This window comes from Neophocaena asiaeorientalis, unplaced genomic scaffold (assembly GCF_003031525.2).
Source record: "Neophocaena asiaeorientalis asiaeorientalis breed wild unplaced genomic scaffold, Neophocaena_asiaeorientalis_V1.1 scaffold96, whole genome shotgun sequence".
NCBI lineage: Eukaryota > Metazoa > Chordata > Mammalia > Artiodactyla > Phocoenidae > Neophocaena > Neophocaena asiaeorientalis.
In genome coordinates this window covers 5,460,257-5,477,601 of record NW_020175831.1, presented here as the reverse complement: position 1 = coordinate 5,477,601, position 17,345 = coordinate 5,460,257, and the positions used below count along the sequence as shown (strand labels likewise).

The following is a 17,345-nucleotide window of genomic DNA, read 5'->3' as shown; positions in this document are numbered from 1 at the left end:
GCTGTTTACCAATTAGTTACATTTGGGGGCCAACTTTTCTGGTTGTCTCAATTGGTCACATTGGGAAGAGTAAAATAGGCTTTCTGTTGGAGGTGGTCCTTGTTGGTTTTTTTTTTTAAATCCAGAGCTTTTATTTAATTTTCCTTTCAGTTTTATCCAGATTTAATTGACATACAGCACTGTATAAGTTTAAGGTGTACAGCATAATGATTTGACTGAAATACATCATAAAATGATTACCACAGTAAGTTTAGTGAATATCCATCATCTTGTATAGATACAAAACTAAAGAAGTAGAAAATAAATTTTCCCTTGTGATGAGAAGTCTTAAGATTTCCTCTCTTAACTTTGAAATATGACACACACAGTTTTCATTATATGATGTTGTACATGGTATCCCTAGTGCTTATTTGTCTGATAACTGGAAGTTTGTGCCTTTTGACTACCTTCATCCAGTTCCCCCTGCCCCCATGCCCTGCCTCTGGTAACCACAAATCTGATCTCTTTTTCTATGATCCTTGTTAGGTTTTAACAAATAAATGAGACCAAATTTCTGGTGTGTCTCTGTTAATCTGTACCCCTGATTCAGATCTGGCTTTTCATGCATCACTCTTTTGACCTTGGCTTTCCCTATATTTCCTGGTTCCTGACTGTTTGGCTTTGAATCACAACTCCATGTTGACAATCCCTTGTCCATATTTATAGACTTCATGGCCTTCTTGGTTCCACCTGTAGCCTTACCTCCCTGATTCACCAAAGTTCTTACATGGCTCCACTGTGACAGGAAGAAAGGTGCTTCTGGCCAGCTGACTCTTCCTATGTCTATCTCTTCAGGTACAGGTCTTTGGCTCAGACATTTTAATTATACACAATAAATCTTGTAGAAATGGAGTTGAATTTTAACTCTACATACAATTTATCTGCACACTTACAGTATATCCTTAGTAGATATCTGTGCTATGTATTAAAGAAGTTTAAGATTTCACCATTTTCTTTCATACCACCTCACCAACTTTGGTTTCACCTGTGCTGTGGTTCTTCCATTTTCCTGTGTCTTATATGCCTTGAGATATATTTGTATTTCTCATAAGAAAGATAAATAATAATAGTCACGATGACAACAATAAGACAGGACCAAAGAAAAGTGCCAACTAAGAAGGGCAGAACAAAGAAATAAGATCAGCAAGCCAAGTTTACTTTAGAAACGCACCTAAAGTACAGTGACTTGGTAATAACAATGGCTCTTTCTAAACCTCATATTAAATTCTTTTATGGTGTCTGTTAACCACTAATTCAGCTTGGAAGACTTAATTGAAAGTGTGCCCATTAAGCATTAACCAAATAGAGGTGACCTGTACATATTTATAAACTGCTCCACCACCTACCACACCACTTCAGGTCCATAAAAGAGTGACGTTTCAAAATCATACATACTTTTTGGTAATATTTTATACTATTTAAAGCTATACACGTTTCTTTTTGAAAGAATTCAGAGACAAGATTTTTGTTTGCTGTTGAGCAGTGACATTCTATGAATACATATTAGGAACAACCATGATAACTTTGCACTTTTTCTCAGCAAGTATCAAATTAGGATGCCCAAAGCGTTAGCTATCTACTTACCATATGCTGTGTCTTTGTTTTTGTGCAGTATATTCTCAAGCCTTCCATCAGTTCAGAACAATTAGTTATGCTTCCTTGTATGGAGAAAAGCAGAATAGTACATTTCAAATGATTAAAGACTAATCAAAATTTTTGAGAGCTTAGCTTTCCAAGCAGTTTTTGGAAAATAAGTGATGTTTATGATCAGTCATAAATGTAAGGAGATGCTTTTATGAATTGGAATTAAATGAGTGTTACTAATTGATGTACCAATAAAAGCAATTTTCTTTTAAGCTTCAGATAGTGGGCAATCCTTTGGTTTGAGTTTCAATGGCATATTCATTTTATATTTTATATTTCCATTAGCTTCTCTACATTGCAGCTCCATAAGGCATTTGAAGGAAGATGTAGATGAAATGCGGGACTGAACTTGGTCTCCTAACCTTTCTTTGTTGTGGGGAGGATAGGAGGGTTCTGCGTATTTCTGCGTAAGGTATGCAGGCCCAGTGTATTAAGCCTATGAGGAGAGTGGATGGAAAACATAACAAACTGAAACAAAACAAAAGCTAACGAACAATCTTATTCTGAAAGCTCTAAAGCAGTGGTTTACAAGACCCCTCAGACCTCTGGAGGCCTTGGATTTATTAAGGGACCTTTGATTCAGTGGTTCTTAACTCGGACCAACAGTTAGAAGTCAGATCACCTGCACAACCCCTCCTCCCACCGATTATGATTTAATCGGTCAGAATGGGGCTAGGGCATCAGTAGTTACCTAAAGCTCCTCAAGTGATTCCAATGTTAGGAACAGTTGCCAACCACTGCTCTATTCTTATGAATACCTAACAGTGTTTGTAGACTGAAGAATTACCATATATATACACATCTTCTATTACTTTTCCTCTATAATTTATGGACACAGTAACTCAGATACAAATTCATTAAACATTTCATGGAGTTAAGAGGAGCTTTTTGCATTTACATGTTTTCTCATCCATATGTTCTAAAAACATAGTTCTCATCATGTGGATGTTCTCAGACTTGAAGAGTTTGATCATCTTGGCTCTGAAGGACCCAAGGTAAAGTTGAAATTGTGGTTAAAACAATCACCCTTATAGGTTAAATGGTGGTCAAGACTAGTTCTTGGCTTAATCATGAGCACTGGATAATTTTACTATAAAGTGTTGGGGAGAGAAACCTTAAACACAGAGAGGGTAAAAGAGATCTTATGTGACCCATCCTTGCTATGAGTCTGAATAAGATTCTTAGCTCTGGCTCCTGCCTTAGGGAGCCTTGAGTGACTTCTCTGAGAAAGTGAAAAGAAGAGTGGATAGTTTCCCTTTTGCTTTGAGGCTTCTTATGTGCCTCAAAAATATGTCTCCCTGGGGCTGGCTGGGATTCTTGAGTGCAGTGAACATAGCTCTTTTTTCAAGGACCTGCAAGCTCAGACTTCAGAAGTTGGTTCTTTCTACAGCCTTAGTGGACTTTGCAGGTGGGATCTGCTTTCTGGGTGTGTTCTGTGGCATCATATTCAACTCAGGAATGTGCAGAGGAGGCTGCAATTGCAAGGTCCTGGGTCAGAAGTACATGCACTTACTGTTCTCTCTGTAGCGGGCACAGGTCAGTTCCATTGCTAAAAATTCAAAATTGCTTTTGGCCTTATGACTTTATCTTTTTAAATATTAAAAATCATAGCTGAGTGTCACATGCAAAAAGTAGGTCTACACAAAAGCACTGAGAAGATCCCTGCACTTCTCAAGAACAGTTATACTTAAAGTATCTGTGATACGAAAAATATTATGACATAAAAATACTCGAAGGACAAAAGAGTCTGCCACATTCATAAGAAACTCATTCCAGATTTTAACAACCTTATTAAAGAAGCCCTTTAATTTATTAGAAATCTCTCCTGTTGTAGATCATTTCTTATTTTTTTGTCCTAAGGGAGATGAATAAAAATTGGACACCATTCTCAATGTGATATTTCATTATAGACCTAGAGGCGTTTGTTAGTTTCCTACTCAAGTTTCCATCTCCAGCAGTAAGTAGGCCCAATGTTTCTACCTTCTCATTGCTCCTGTCACCTCTGTGCCTGGCCTTCTGTGAAGCTTTGCTGGTGAGTGTGGTGAAGACCTCAAGTGAAGTTATTGAGCAGAATCTCTCATTCTTATCTAATTAGTCTCTTCCTTGCCTTCCTTTTCCTGAAATTAAAACACCTATCTATATATCTATCTATCTACCTACCTACCTATATCTCAAACTACTTTGGGGGCAGTACCACCATGTGGATGGCCCGTAGTTAACTAAACCTCAAAACATCCACAAGGGAACTCCTATTACCCCCTCAGAAGCTGTCCCCTCCCTATGTTCCTCACTCAGGGAATCTACCACTCACCCAGGTACCTGCACTGGCTATATGCAGCTATTTTTTACTTCTCTAGCATTAGCAACCTTACATCAAATTAATCAGCAAGTCCTAGTGTTTCTACCTCCTAAGTATCTTTCAACTCAGTCCTTTCCCATCACCCCTACCACCAATAGCCACCATCCCAGTCCAGAGGTGGTTTATCTCTCACCTAGACTTCTTGCCTCCCATTCATTCTTTACCTGTAAGCCATAATAACTCTTACGTAAATGAAGAATCATCCATATTACTCCCACCTACCTTCTTAAAACCCTCTAGTGACTCCCTCTTCCTCTATGGTAAATTTACAGTTCAAAACCTGGTCGCTAAGCACCCCTTCTTCAGCTTCCAGCTGGTCTTTTTTGTTCCATCTCTGACTCTTCCCTTGAGAAACATCTTCAACTTTTTTCAGTTCCTCAAATTCACCAGCTTCCTATTGCCTCTGAATTTTGAATACTATTCCCTCTTCCTGGGAAACCAATCCTTTGGCTGTCAGCTTAAAAATTTCACTTTCCTTGGGAGATTCCCCCACGCCGCCCCCCCTCCCTCAGACTGTGTGTTCCACAATGCCCTATGTTTCCTTTACTACTATACTCATTTGTGGTCATTGCTTGGCTAGCAAAATCTATTTTTTGCTATCTTCCATTTTTAAACTTTCCCTCTCTCTGTAACATCAGAGTAATATGTTCCTTTATCTAATTATTTCCTTAGTTTTCTTCATCTCCTATGATTAATTTATACCTCGATTTTGGGCTCAGCTTTCTTCATTTTCTTAAATTGGAAAATTAATCTAGAGATTAATATAATTGTAAAGTATGCAATTTTATCAGCTCTTCTGACCTCTCATTAGATGGATTATATCAAGTTTTGAGTTAATTTGTGAGAATAATCCCATAAATAGTGTAATGAAGACATGGACAAAGTATGTTTTATGATGCATTATTTTTAAAAAACCATTATGACTTAATGAAATAAATTTATCTTCCCAGCTTTTAAATTAGAAGATTAACACTTACCACATATATCAACATAATTATCTTTTTCTCCTCAAGTCACAAGTTTATCAGGTGAGTGTAGAGAGTTGGAGAGATGGTGAGGAGGGTTTACTCTATTTTTGTTCCCCCTGGTCATGATGAAGCACCCCTGTATCTATTGTTGTCATGTGGCTTTGGATATTTTGGCAATGAATACCCCACAGTCTTGGTGGTTGATTTACTCAGAGTTGGCCTTTGGTGGATGACGCCCTTCTCCAGAGATACAGACTATCACAAAGGTAAGAGTAGAAAGGCCTGCCTATTCCAGAGTGGATTTTCAAGTCGTCTCACATGGTCCACACCAATGATATGTAACCACCAGAATACATGCCACTCTCTTTGTTCCTCCCCATTTTAAGGCTTTTCTTATCAATGAACTTTATTGATCTTACTAGTGACTAAGCCCTTTATCATTTTGGACAATTGTTCTCATGTGAGAATCAGCTATGAGCATTTAAAACCAATTAAAAACAAATGCTTTGTATTGATTGGTTCAATTTGGGATGGGGTGAAGCCCAAGCACCGGTATTTTGAAAACCTTCTCAGGTAATTCTCACATGCAGCCAGGGTGGAGAACCACTGATTTTAGGTTGCAGGATATACCTCACTGATTTATCAACCTTCCTGACTTTCTTTATATGTAGACTTTCACCTTCATCTCAAACTTCCAAGTAGATGGCACTTCCATCTATATAGTTTCTCAAATTAAAACCTGAGATTCATTCTTCTTTCTCTAGACCCCCATCACCAACCAATTCATTAGGAAGTACTGTAGACTCAACATATCCATCTATTTTTCCTTAGCTCCATTGCTTTTCTTTTAATCCAGACCATCTTCTTGCCTAACCTGGACCACTGAAATTTCCTTACTGGTTTCTCCTATTCCAGCCCTATATCATCTTCCACAAAGTTCTTAACTTTTAAAAGTTGGTCTTAAACTTTTTGTTATAAAATATTTCAAACCCTTAGATAAGACCATCAAAGTTTATAGAATTTTAGCACTGTACTACATTTGCTTCACAGTTTTTTTTTAAAGAAGGAAAATTGTGTTGTTAGAATTGAAGCCTCCCTCTAACCTCTCCCTCATGCTATTTCCTCCCTTCCTCCCTGGCGGTAACCACTTATATCAATTCAGACTTTATTATTCCCATGCATGCATTATACTGTTGCTACATGTATGAATCCATACATAATATTTAGTATTGTTTTTAAATTTTGGTGGTATTATATAGATGGTATCAGTTTGCAGCTTGTTTCACTTAACATGTTTTTGATGTTTGTTCATGTTAATACAAGTAGCTTTAGCTGATTCCTTTAAATTGTTGTATAGTATATCAAAACGACATCATAATTTGTTTATCTTTCTATTGACCAATATTCAAATAATTTCCAGTTTTTTTCTTTTCATAGTTGATGTTGCAGTAAACATTTGTGCATCTCTCTTCTGTACATGTACAATAATATCACAGTGAAATGTGGGGCCTTAGGGCTTTTTCAACTTTCTAATATTTTGCATAATTACAACACAGTCTTTAAAAAAAAAACACCTATTACTCAGGGAAAGTGTTGTGGAACACCTCTAGTAAGCCAGTATGAAGTAGTAAATGAGAAATAAAAGCTTTGCTCTCTCAGATCTTATATACCAGTGGTGGGAGAACAAATAAACTAAGATGATGATTTCAGAGAATGCCAAGTGCTGCATAATGAATCATACCATCCTTCTGCTTCAAGATCTTCAGTGATTTTCCATTGCATTTAGGAATAATATAACTCCTGTCTGGTCCTGTAAGACTTGGTACCATCTGGCCCCTGCCTTCCTCTTCCATTTTCCCTGTGGCTTCCTGTGCTCTTGCCTTTGACCTTTGAGTTTTTGGAAATTACTAAGCTTTTTCTTGCTTCAGGACCTTCACGTGTGCATTGTTCCAGGTTCCTGGAAAGTTTATCCCACCATTATTTGACTGGCAAATTATTACTTGTGACTCAAGTCACAGCTTACTTGTCCTGTCTTCAGAGAGAACTTCCTTGATCCCCATAAAAATAGGTTCCTTCTTTTGAGCCTCTCTCGTGGTACCTTGTCTTTTCCTCAGTATCACTTAGCACAATATATGATTATACATTTATATGTCATCTGCCTCATCTACTAAATTTCAGGTTCATTGAAGGCAGGGATGATGCTTCTGTTTCCTGCTGTATCTCCTAGCTCACAGCCTGACACATAATGTTTCCTCAGTGAATGAAAAAAAAAGTAATACAAATTAGTGTTTTTCTGAAAGTTTAGTTGCAGGCTCATTTTGAGCAGGAGATTTGGTTTTGTCTGGGTTTTGATTCCCTTCTCTCTTGAGGGCTCCCCTCTCCCTAACTAAGGGTTTAGAATGGCCTCCATAGGCCCCAGACCAGAATCAGGCCTTATTACAAAGAAGGTTCCTGTTCTTTTGATATTGGGGATATCACAGAGGTCTTTTGATATTGGGGATATCACAGAGGTCATAGAAGCCCAGCACTGTTTGGTCTTGAAGTTATCACCTTGTCCGCAGCCAGCCTTTCTAGGCCCTCAGTCAGATAAAATTCATAGCTCTCTATGGTGGTCAACAGCAGTGCTTTGTTTTTGATTTTTTTTTTTTTTTCTTGGTACGCGGGCCTCTCACTGTTGTGGCCTCTCCCGTTGCGGAGCACAGGCTCCAGACGCGCAGGCTCAGCGGCCATGGCTCACGGGCCCAGCCGCTCCGCGGCATGTGGGATCTTCCCGGACCGGGGCACGAACCCGTGTCCCCTGAGTCGGCAGGCAGACTCTCAACCACTGCGCCACCAAGGAAGCCCTGTTTTTGATTTTTAAACCTCTTTTAACAAGGAAATATCAAGAGCATTGGGAGAAGCCTCACTTCAGTCCCTGGCTTGAAGCAGTGAGCCTGGATCCAGTTTATCTTCTTCCTTGGAATGTTTTTAGTCCCTATTACCCTTTTAGGAGCCAGTCTTTTCTCTCTCTCTCACTCTCCATTCTTCCTTCTTTTTTCTCCCTTCTGTTCCCTTCCCTTCCTTTCCTTTCCTTTCCTTTCTTCTTTCTTTTTTTTTTTTTTGGCCCACTCAGCATGTGGGATCTTAGTTCCCCAACCAGGGATCAAAACCGTGCCCCCTTCAATGGAAGCACGGAGCCTTAACTACTGGACCACCAGAGAAGTCCCTCTCTTTCTTCCTTTCTTTCTGCCTCCCTTCCCTCCTTCCTTCCTTCCTTTTCTTTCTTTCTCTTTCTTTCCATTTGAAAGTAAGTTGAAGGTAGTATGACATTTCACCTTAACATACTCTAGCATGTATATCCTAAAAATAACATTCTCCTATATAATTACAATACCACTATCACACCCAAGAAAATTTATATTGATACAATGATATTATCTAATGTAAAGTCCTTGTTCAACTTTCTCTAATTGTCTCCCTCCCAAATTGCATAACAATTTTCAATGAAGGATCTCACATTTCATTTAAGTTTCAGGTCTCTTCAGTCTTCTTTAAACCAACACAGCTCCCATGGCTTTATTTTTATTTTTAATTTATTTCCTCTCATGGTATTGACATTTTTGAAAAGTGCAGGTCAGGCTTCTGAAGGAATGAGCAATAATCTGCATTTTTCTTAATTTTCTTTTCCTGAATGATCAGATTCAGCTCTTTGACAAGAACATTCCACATTCTTTTTTTTTTTTGCGGTATGTGGGCCTCTCATGTTGTGGCTTCTCCCGTTGCGGATCACAGGCTCCGGACGCGCAGGCTCAGCAGCCATGGCTCACAGGCCCAGCCGCTCTGCGGCACGAACCCGTGTCCCCTGCATTGGCAGGTGGACTCTCAACCACTGCGCCACCAGGGAAGCCCCATTCCACATTCTTGATGACGCTGTGTCCTTCTTATTGCATCACATCAGGAGGCGCACATGGTGCTGTTTTGTCTCATTAATGGTGATGCTAAGTTTGATTACTTGTTTAATATTATGTCCAGTAGATAATGATAAAGACATCTTTTTCTCTTTGAATTTAATGAGGCACTTTGAGACTAAGTGAATACCCTGTTTACTAACAATTTTTCATCCAATGGTATTGGCATCTATTGATGATCCTTGCTTGTATCCATTATTGTATCTGTAGTTGCAAAATAGATATTATATAATTTTATCAATCCTTCTACATTTTTTAGCTGACATTGTGTAAAGAAGCCTTTTACCTCCTCCCTACCCACCACATTAAAAACATTTTTTAGAATGTTTAAAAAGTATCAGTATGGGCCCATAAGTTCTGTTTTTTTCACAGGATCATTTTGACTGAGGAAACATAATTGCTTTTTCTGCATATTTTTTCATAATGCTTAATATATATTTCTTATATGATACTTCATAGCCAGTTGTCTATGCGAAATAACATATTTTAATAAATAGCACAGTGTAAAGTTCTATTAAAAACACTTGCCCCTTCCCCAACTTTGATATATTGTTGTAGTGGGGTTTAAAGTTTCTCTCTTCGTTTACCATGGTTAAAAACTATGGTGGTGATTTATTTTCATTTATGTTCCTTTGGTGAATTCAACATGAAATCAGATCTGTTCTTGTTATTAAAAATCCACGGGGTGAAGTTCCCAGTGATAAGGTATCACACACAGAAACATTCTCTCTCCTTCTCCCTGACAACAATGCAAATGCAGTTAATGATGCCCTCTCTGTCTTATTTTTAGGATCGCAGATTCAATGATGAAATTGACAAGCTAACTGGATACAAGACAAAATCATTACTGTGCATGCCTATCCGAAGCAGTGATGGTGAGATTATCGGTGTGGCCCAAGCAATAAATAAGATTCCTGAAGGTGCTCCATTTACTGAAGATGATGAAAAAGTAAGATTTCATGCTTTTTGTGACTTGTACTTTCCTTCTTGATCATTGATTGCTATTCTCCCTGAAAAGGACAGGAATTATGTGAATAGCTGTTGGATTAGCCCATTCATGGATCAAAGAGCTTTTTCTCATATTACATAAAATGTAATGGGAGTTTTTTGCTATTTTGTAGAATGTGGTATAATTGAAAATAATTACTTCATCTTCTTCCTAGCTTACTTTTCATTGCAAGCCCTAGTAGTATTCTTGTTATTCCCTAGTCTTTATCTTCCCTATAAATAAGCCTTTTTTTAAAAACATAATTTGCGATATTTTAAAAAAACACCAAGAATACTGCCAGTACCATCACATCAATGTGTGTGCTCTTTTTCTAACCCATTTCCCTGCCTTCTACCACATCCAAGGATAACCACTAAACTAAATTTTCATTGATATTCCTTTGCTTTATGAAAAAATAATTTATATTTACAATCCCTAAACAACATAGTGATTAATCTTGCTTGTTTTGGAGTTTTTTTACAAATGGTATTATAATGTAATCTTCTACAAGTTGCTTTTTTTACTTAGTATGACGTTGCTAAAATTCATCCATGTTGTTATATGTATCTGTAGTTCTCTTGTTTGCATTGCTGTGTAATGTTCCATCATGTGACTATTTATGTATTCAAAATGAAAATTCATTTCATTTTCCTTCAACAGATATTTGGGTTGTTTCCAATCTTTTTTGGGGGTGAGAGAATATAAACTATAAATATTCTTTTGTATATCTTGGCATACCTACAAGTGGAACAGCTGGGTCATAGGCTATGTGAATATTCAACTTTACAAATAGTGCTAGTATTCCAAAGTGGTTAAATCAATGTATGCTCCCTCCAGTAGGGCTTAAAGAGTTCTAGCTTACTAACACTTGGTATTATCAACTATTTTGGGGGGTGGGGGGGGGAATTAGGTGGATGTAAAAGGATATATCATTGGAATCTTAATTTGTTTTCCTGATTACTAATGAGGTGGTTCTTTTTTTTGTTTTTTCCATATGTTTATTGGCCGTGTGTTTTTTCTCCTTTGTGAAATATCTACTTGTGTCTTTTACCTACTTGCTTTTGGTTTAAAAAAAATCTTTTTCTAATAGATTTGTAGGCGTTCCTTATATATTCTGAATACCAATTTTTTTCTTAGTTTGTGGCTTGTATTTTTTTTTACATCTTTATTGGAGTATAATTGCTTTACAATGGTGTGTTCGTTTCTGCTTTATAGCAAAGTGAATCAGTTATACATATACATATGTTCCCATATCTCTTCCCTCTTGCGTCTCCCTCCCTCCCACCTTCCCTATCCCATCCTTCCAGGCTAAATAAGCTTTTTAATTGAGTATCACAGCACTACCACACATGGCCCAGGGAAAGATAGGGGAGTTAGGAAGATTACTGTGTTTCAGAAGCTCAGCACTTTCTCATATTTTCATAATTACTGTGAAGAATTGTTTTCTTAGTTTTTATATAAAAATCTCAATAAAATGAATGTTTTTAATTGTTATTCCAAATTGCTAATAAAAAGAACATTATTTGTGTCCATGAAGAGCAGTTGGCCTTGGTAGAGTGATGTACTTTTTGCTCTGAAATGTTGAGTTCTTTCACCAGCATTTTATTCACCAGCTCATTTTAAAGAGAGACCTTCAAAGAGCTGAAGTTCTGGCTTTGAATCTCTTACCTTCATATTGAATAGAATCTGGTGGACTATTTATAAGATTTATGGTAAAAGCAAATCTCAAGTTAGTTTGTTTAAGTTTGATGACTGCCATATTCTTACTTGATTATAAAAGACACTTTATAATTTAACCTTCTGGCTATGAGGTTGCTATTTGCCAGTGCTGATTACTAATGCATTAAATTAATGCAAATGTTCTGGTATAAAAGGTCAACATAAAATATGATTATAAGGAGACAAGATTTTTTAAGTGTGAAGAGAATCCTTTATTGAGGTCATTTCTGTGGTCAAATTTGAACAACCCAGATCCAAGAAAATGTTTATAAACTCTTAGAGCGTGATAGGACCTCAGGCAAGGTCTTACCAATTCAGTAATCAACTACAGTGTTCAAGGCACTTGTGTTGGGGCCGTAAGAGACAAAGATAAATCCCAGATGTGCTATGCCATGAGGGAACTGCACAAGGAAGAAGGCAAGGTCAGCAGTAAGATGTTCTAGGACATGTTGTGAGGGCCTAGGAAAGAGAGGATGAGTCTTACTTGAAGAATCTGAAGAGGCTTTGATCTGACCTCTGAAGAAAGTGTAGGCTTCCCTAAGACAGAGCCAGGTGAGAAGGTGAGGCTGTTTAGGAACGTATAAAATGTAGTCTACCTCATTCACTATGCAAATGTTTCCATGGGATGTACAGATAGAACAAAAATTTTATTTTGTGCATTTTGTACCGAAGATGACAGAGTCCTATAATTATGTGCCTCTTATAAGGACTTAGATAGAAGGATTTGAGCTTTGTCTTTCCAAACATAACAGCCACATGCCCACAACATCTCCCAAACCGTTGAGTTTATACAGATATTAGTCCTGCTTTCACTCTGTCTCCTTCATTTAAGAGGATCCCATTGTATATTTAATTTTCATCTATGATTCCATTTATGTTATATTTGTTTTCTGGACTTTTCTCATTGGATTTATACTTATGATGTAGGGCTTCATGAGCTCTGGACGGTTTAAAGGGAAGGTATGCACAGAGCTTTGTCCCTGTCTTGAACAGCATCAATGCTTAGCTCTACTGAGTACGAGAGCTGGGACTGAGCTCCAGCTTGGCTAGAGACAAGCAGCCTGCTCTGGGTGAGCCACTTAACCTCTGACTTTGTTTCCTCTTCTGTCGACTAGACTGTCTACCATTCTACAGTATGGGAATTCAGTAATCATTAACAAATACTTTGCAAAGTATAAGAAACTAGGCAACTGTAAACATAAAATTTTTTTTTAAACTATCGTTTTCCCAAAGAGTTTCAAAATGTTATTCTATATTTGTCAGTTATCCCAAGCCAATTTATTTCTTAGGTTTAACTTCATTTGAGTATTTCCTTGCTCAAATGTTATATTTTTTCTCCTCTGTAATTATCCCATGTGCCCACAGTAACATTTTATTTTCCAAGCTCTACGATTTCCTCACCTGATTAAAAAACCCTACTTTAGTCTCACTTCTTGGAAAAAAAACCCTTACCACTTAGGGCAGGTAGGTTGTGTTCTTGCAGGTGACACTGGATGGAGAATATTTTTATCTCAAATTTTGTATCTGACCCTTTCCTGCAAGAATTCTGTATATTGTAAACCAAACAGGAGTGATGAAGAAGAAAAGCAGAAAACAAAATCTAGAAATGATTAATGGGAAACAACAAGATCTCGAAACTTTTCTTCAAATAAGAGAAAACATTGTGGCATAATGAGTACATACAGTCCAGATAGTGAGTCTACCTGGGTTGAAGTTCCATCTCGGCCATAGCCTGTGTAACCTTGGGCAAGTTACTTAGCTTCTCTATGCTCCCATTTCCTCCTTTTAGGAGAGAGATTATAATAATAATACGTATCTCCTAAGGCTATAGGGGGTTAAATGAGAAAATACAAGGAAAGAACTTGGAAAAGCACCTAGCACTTAGTAAGTCCTCATAAAAGATTAGCTTTTACTGATACAACATTAATACATGTAAGATACAGTCAGGTCTCAGTTAAGAAATTACCTTTGTATAATTTAAGTCTTTAAGTTTTTTTTGTTTGGTTTGGTTTTTTTTTTAATTATTATTTTTTATTTTTTATTGCGGTACGTGGGCCTCTCACTGCTGTGGCCTCTCCCACTGTGGAGCACAGGCTCCGGACATGCAGGCTCAGCGTCCATGGCTCACGGGCCTAGCCGCTCCATGGCATATGGGATCTTCCTGGACCGGGGCACGAACCCGTGTCCCCTGCATCGGCAGGCGGACTCTCAACCACTGTGCCACCAGGGAAGCCCCTCTAAGTCTTTATTAAATACAATCTATATGCCAATTTCACTGTTGGAGTTCTAAAAATGAAGTGAGGGATATACTTCTTTATAAATTCACAATTCTCTTGTGTGATTGTTTATGCACATACTGTTTTACTTGATTGTACAAGATTATGCTTATACCAATTTGTATTCTACTTTTCAAAGTAATTTCTTACATATGTGTCCACATATGAATGTAGTCTACATTTGCCATTTTTAGAGATTATAAAGTTTTCTTCTTTTTCTATGTAGTTGAGCTTGCACAGTCATTGTCCTATTACTGGAAATTCGGGTTGTTTCCAGGTTTTCACTAACACGAATAGCCCCTGAATGAACATCTTGAACAAGTCACCTTTTTCTTTTGTGTTATTTCCTTGGGGTATATTCTAGAGAAGGAAATTACTGAGTCAAAGGGCAAGAAAAGTTTTATAGCTCTCATTCCAAGTTATCAGATAGCTTTCAGAAATACTGAACCCATTTACAACGGTAGCAACATACATATACCTCTCTTCACAGAGCCCTGCCAGGTTTGTTCAATTCACATTTAAAAACTCAAATTACTTTGCCTTAGTCTTCTAGGCAGTCTTCAGAGAACCTCCTCCCGCATTTACCAGTATAAACTCCAGCAACAGAAGTTTCAGTGTTGCCTGCAAATAAGGAAACACGGGAGGGAAATGGAAGCACAGTGTTTAGTGTTAGGTGAGGAGCACCAGATCAGAGAGCCTTTGGGGCAGGTTCAAGTCTTTGCCTGCTACATGTTAGCTCAGTGACCTTGAGCAAGTTGCCCCATCCCTGTTAGCCTCAGGACCTCCTAGCGTTGTGAGGAGTAAACTAGAGTACAGATATAAAGTGCTTAGGGTAGCACTTAATTATCAATAAATGAGCTTCATGAAATCTCACCATCTACTTCAAACCCAAAAGAAAATAATTTGAACTATATTTGTTATTTTACTTTATACATAAAACTCCTATGTCATCCTCCATATGGGTGCGGTAAATTTATTGCACATTTAGCCTAATGTGATTTGTATGTCCTGATATCTTAAAATGTCAACTTCTGGAGACTATCAGCTGTGTTATGTTTGGTGTAATTCCAAAACATTTTGCAATATTAGGATCAGTAAATTATTTGCCTGAGATAAATTAAAAATTAAATGCGGTACATTCATTTCTAGTCTATTTACATCCCTGACATAATTGTCCATAGGATCATATTGTGTTTCTTGAAAATTTGATACATACCTAAGTTTCAGTGACTGTGCTGTATCGTGTAATAGTTGATGGCAGCACCTAGAAAGGTCATCAGGTCCATTTCCCACCAACCCTGCCCTCATCCAATGCAGGAATCCACCTGACAGATGGTCATCCAGGCTCTGCCTAGAAACTTCCCTTTCAGTGACTTTAAAATCATCATGCTCGGGGCTGGGCTTCAAGATGGTGGAGGAGTAAGACATGGAAATCACCTTCCTTCCCACAAATACATCAGAAATACATCTACATGTGGAACAGCTCCTACAGAACACCTACTGAATGCTGGCAGAAGACCTCAGACTTCCCAAAAGGCAAGAAACTCCCCACATACCTGGGTAGGGCAAAAGAAAAAAGAAAAAACAAGGACAAAAGAAGAGGGACGGGACCTGCACCTCTGGGAGGGAGCTGTGAAGGAGGAAAATTTCCACACACTAGGAAGTCCCTTTACTGGTGGAGATGAGGGGTGGCCATGGGGGAAGCTTCGGAGCCACGGAGGAGAGCACAGCAATGGGTGCAGAGGGCAAAGGGGAGAGATTCCCACACAGAGGATTGGTGCTGACCAGCACTCACCAGCCTGAGAGGCTTGTCTGCTCACGCGCTGTGGTGGGTGGGGTCTGGGAGCTGAGGCTCGGGCTTCGGAGGTCGGATCCCAGGGAGAGGACTGGGGTTGGCTGCGTGAACACAGCCTGAAGGGGGCTAGTGCTCCACAGCTAGCCAGGAGGGAGTCCGGGAAAAAGTCTGGACCTGCCTAAGGGGCAAGAGACCATTGTTTCAGGGTGTGTGAGGAGAGGGGGTACAGAGCACCTCCTAAGCAAGCTCCAGAGATGGGCGCAAGCCGCAGCTACCAGCATCGACACCAGAGACGGGCGTGAAATGCTAAGGCTGCTGCTGCAGGCACCAAGAAGCCTCTGTGCAAGCACAGGTCACTGTCCACACTTCCCCTCCCAGGAGCCTGTGCAGCCCGCCACTGCCAGGGTCCCACGATCCCGGGACAGCATCCCCGGGAGAACACACGGTGCAACTCAGGCTGTTGCAACGTCATGCCAGCCTCTGCCGCCACAGGCTGTCCCTGCATTCCATACCCCTCCCCTGCCAGGCCTGAGTGAGCCACAGCCCCCTAATCAGCCACTCCTTTAAACCTGCCCTGTCTGGGTGAAGAATAGACGCCAGAGGGCGACCTACACAAAGAGATGGGTCCAAATCCAAAGCTGAACCCCAGGAGCTCTGTGAACAAAGAAGACAAAGGGAAATTTCTCCCAGCAGCCTCAGGAGCAGCGGATTAAATCTCCACAATCAACTTGATGTACCCTGCATCTGTGGAATACCTGAATAGACAACGAATCATCCCAAAACTGAGGTGGTGGACTTTGGGAGCAGCTATAGACTTGGGGTTTGTTTTCTGCATCTAATTTGTTTCTAGTTTTATGTTTATCTTAACTTAGGATTTAGAGCTTATTATCATTGGTAGATTTGTTTATTGATTTGGTTGCTCTCCTCCTTTTTTTTTTTATAAATATATATTTTTTTATTTTAATAACTTTATTTTATTTTTCTTTATTTTTAACTTTCTTTCTTTTTCTCCCTTTTATTCTAAGCTGTGTGGCTGACAAGGTCTTGGTGCTCTGGCCAGGTGTCAGGCCTGAGCCTCTGAGGTGGGAGAGCTGAGTTCAGGACATTTGTCCACCAGAGGCCTCCTGCCCCGTGTAATATCAAAGGGCCAAACTTTGCCCAGAGATCTCCATCCTAACACTAAGACCCAGCTCCACTAAAAGACCAGCAAGCTACAGTGCTGGACACTCTATGCCAAACAACTAGCAAGACAGGAACACAACCCCACCCATTAGCAGAGAGGCTGCCTAAAACCATAATAAGTTCACAGACACCCCAGAACACACCATCGAACATGGTCCTGCCCACCAAAAAGACAAGATCCAGCCTCATCCACCAGAACACAGGCACCAGTCCCCTGCACCAGGAAGCCTACACAACCCACTGAAATAACCTTACCCACTGGGGGCAGACACCAAAACCAAAAAGAACTACGAACCTGCAGCTTGAGAAAAGGAGACCCCAAAGACAGCAAGTTAAGCAAAATGAGAAGACAGAGAAATACACAGCGGTTGAAGGAGAAAGGTAAAAACCCACCAGACCGGGCTTCCCTGGTGGAACAGTGGTGTCTA

At 39.2% G+C, this 17,345-nt stretch overlaps 1 protein-coding gene across 1 annotated transcript in view; it reads left to right on the top strand.

Annotated features, from left to right (window-relative positions):
• PDE11A (phosphodiesterase 11A) overlaps positions 1-17,345 on the top strand; it is a 406,648-nt gene that overhangs the window by 37,490 nt on the left and 351,813 nt on the right. Inside the window, exon 2 of the mRNA XM_024732913.1 lies at positions 9,748-9,906. Coding sequence (XP_024588681.1) covers positions 9,748-9,906 — 159 coding nt within the window. The remainder of the gene's footprint in view (positions 1-9,747; positions 9,907-17,345) is intronic.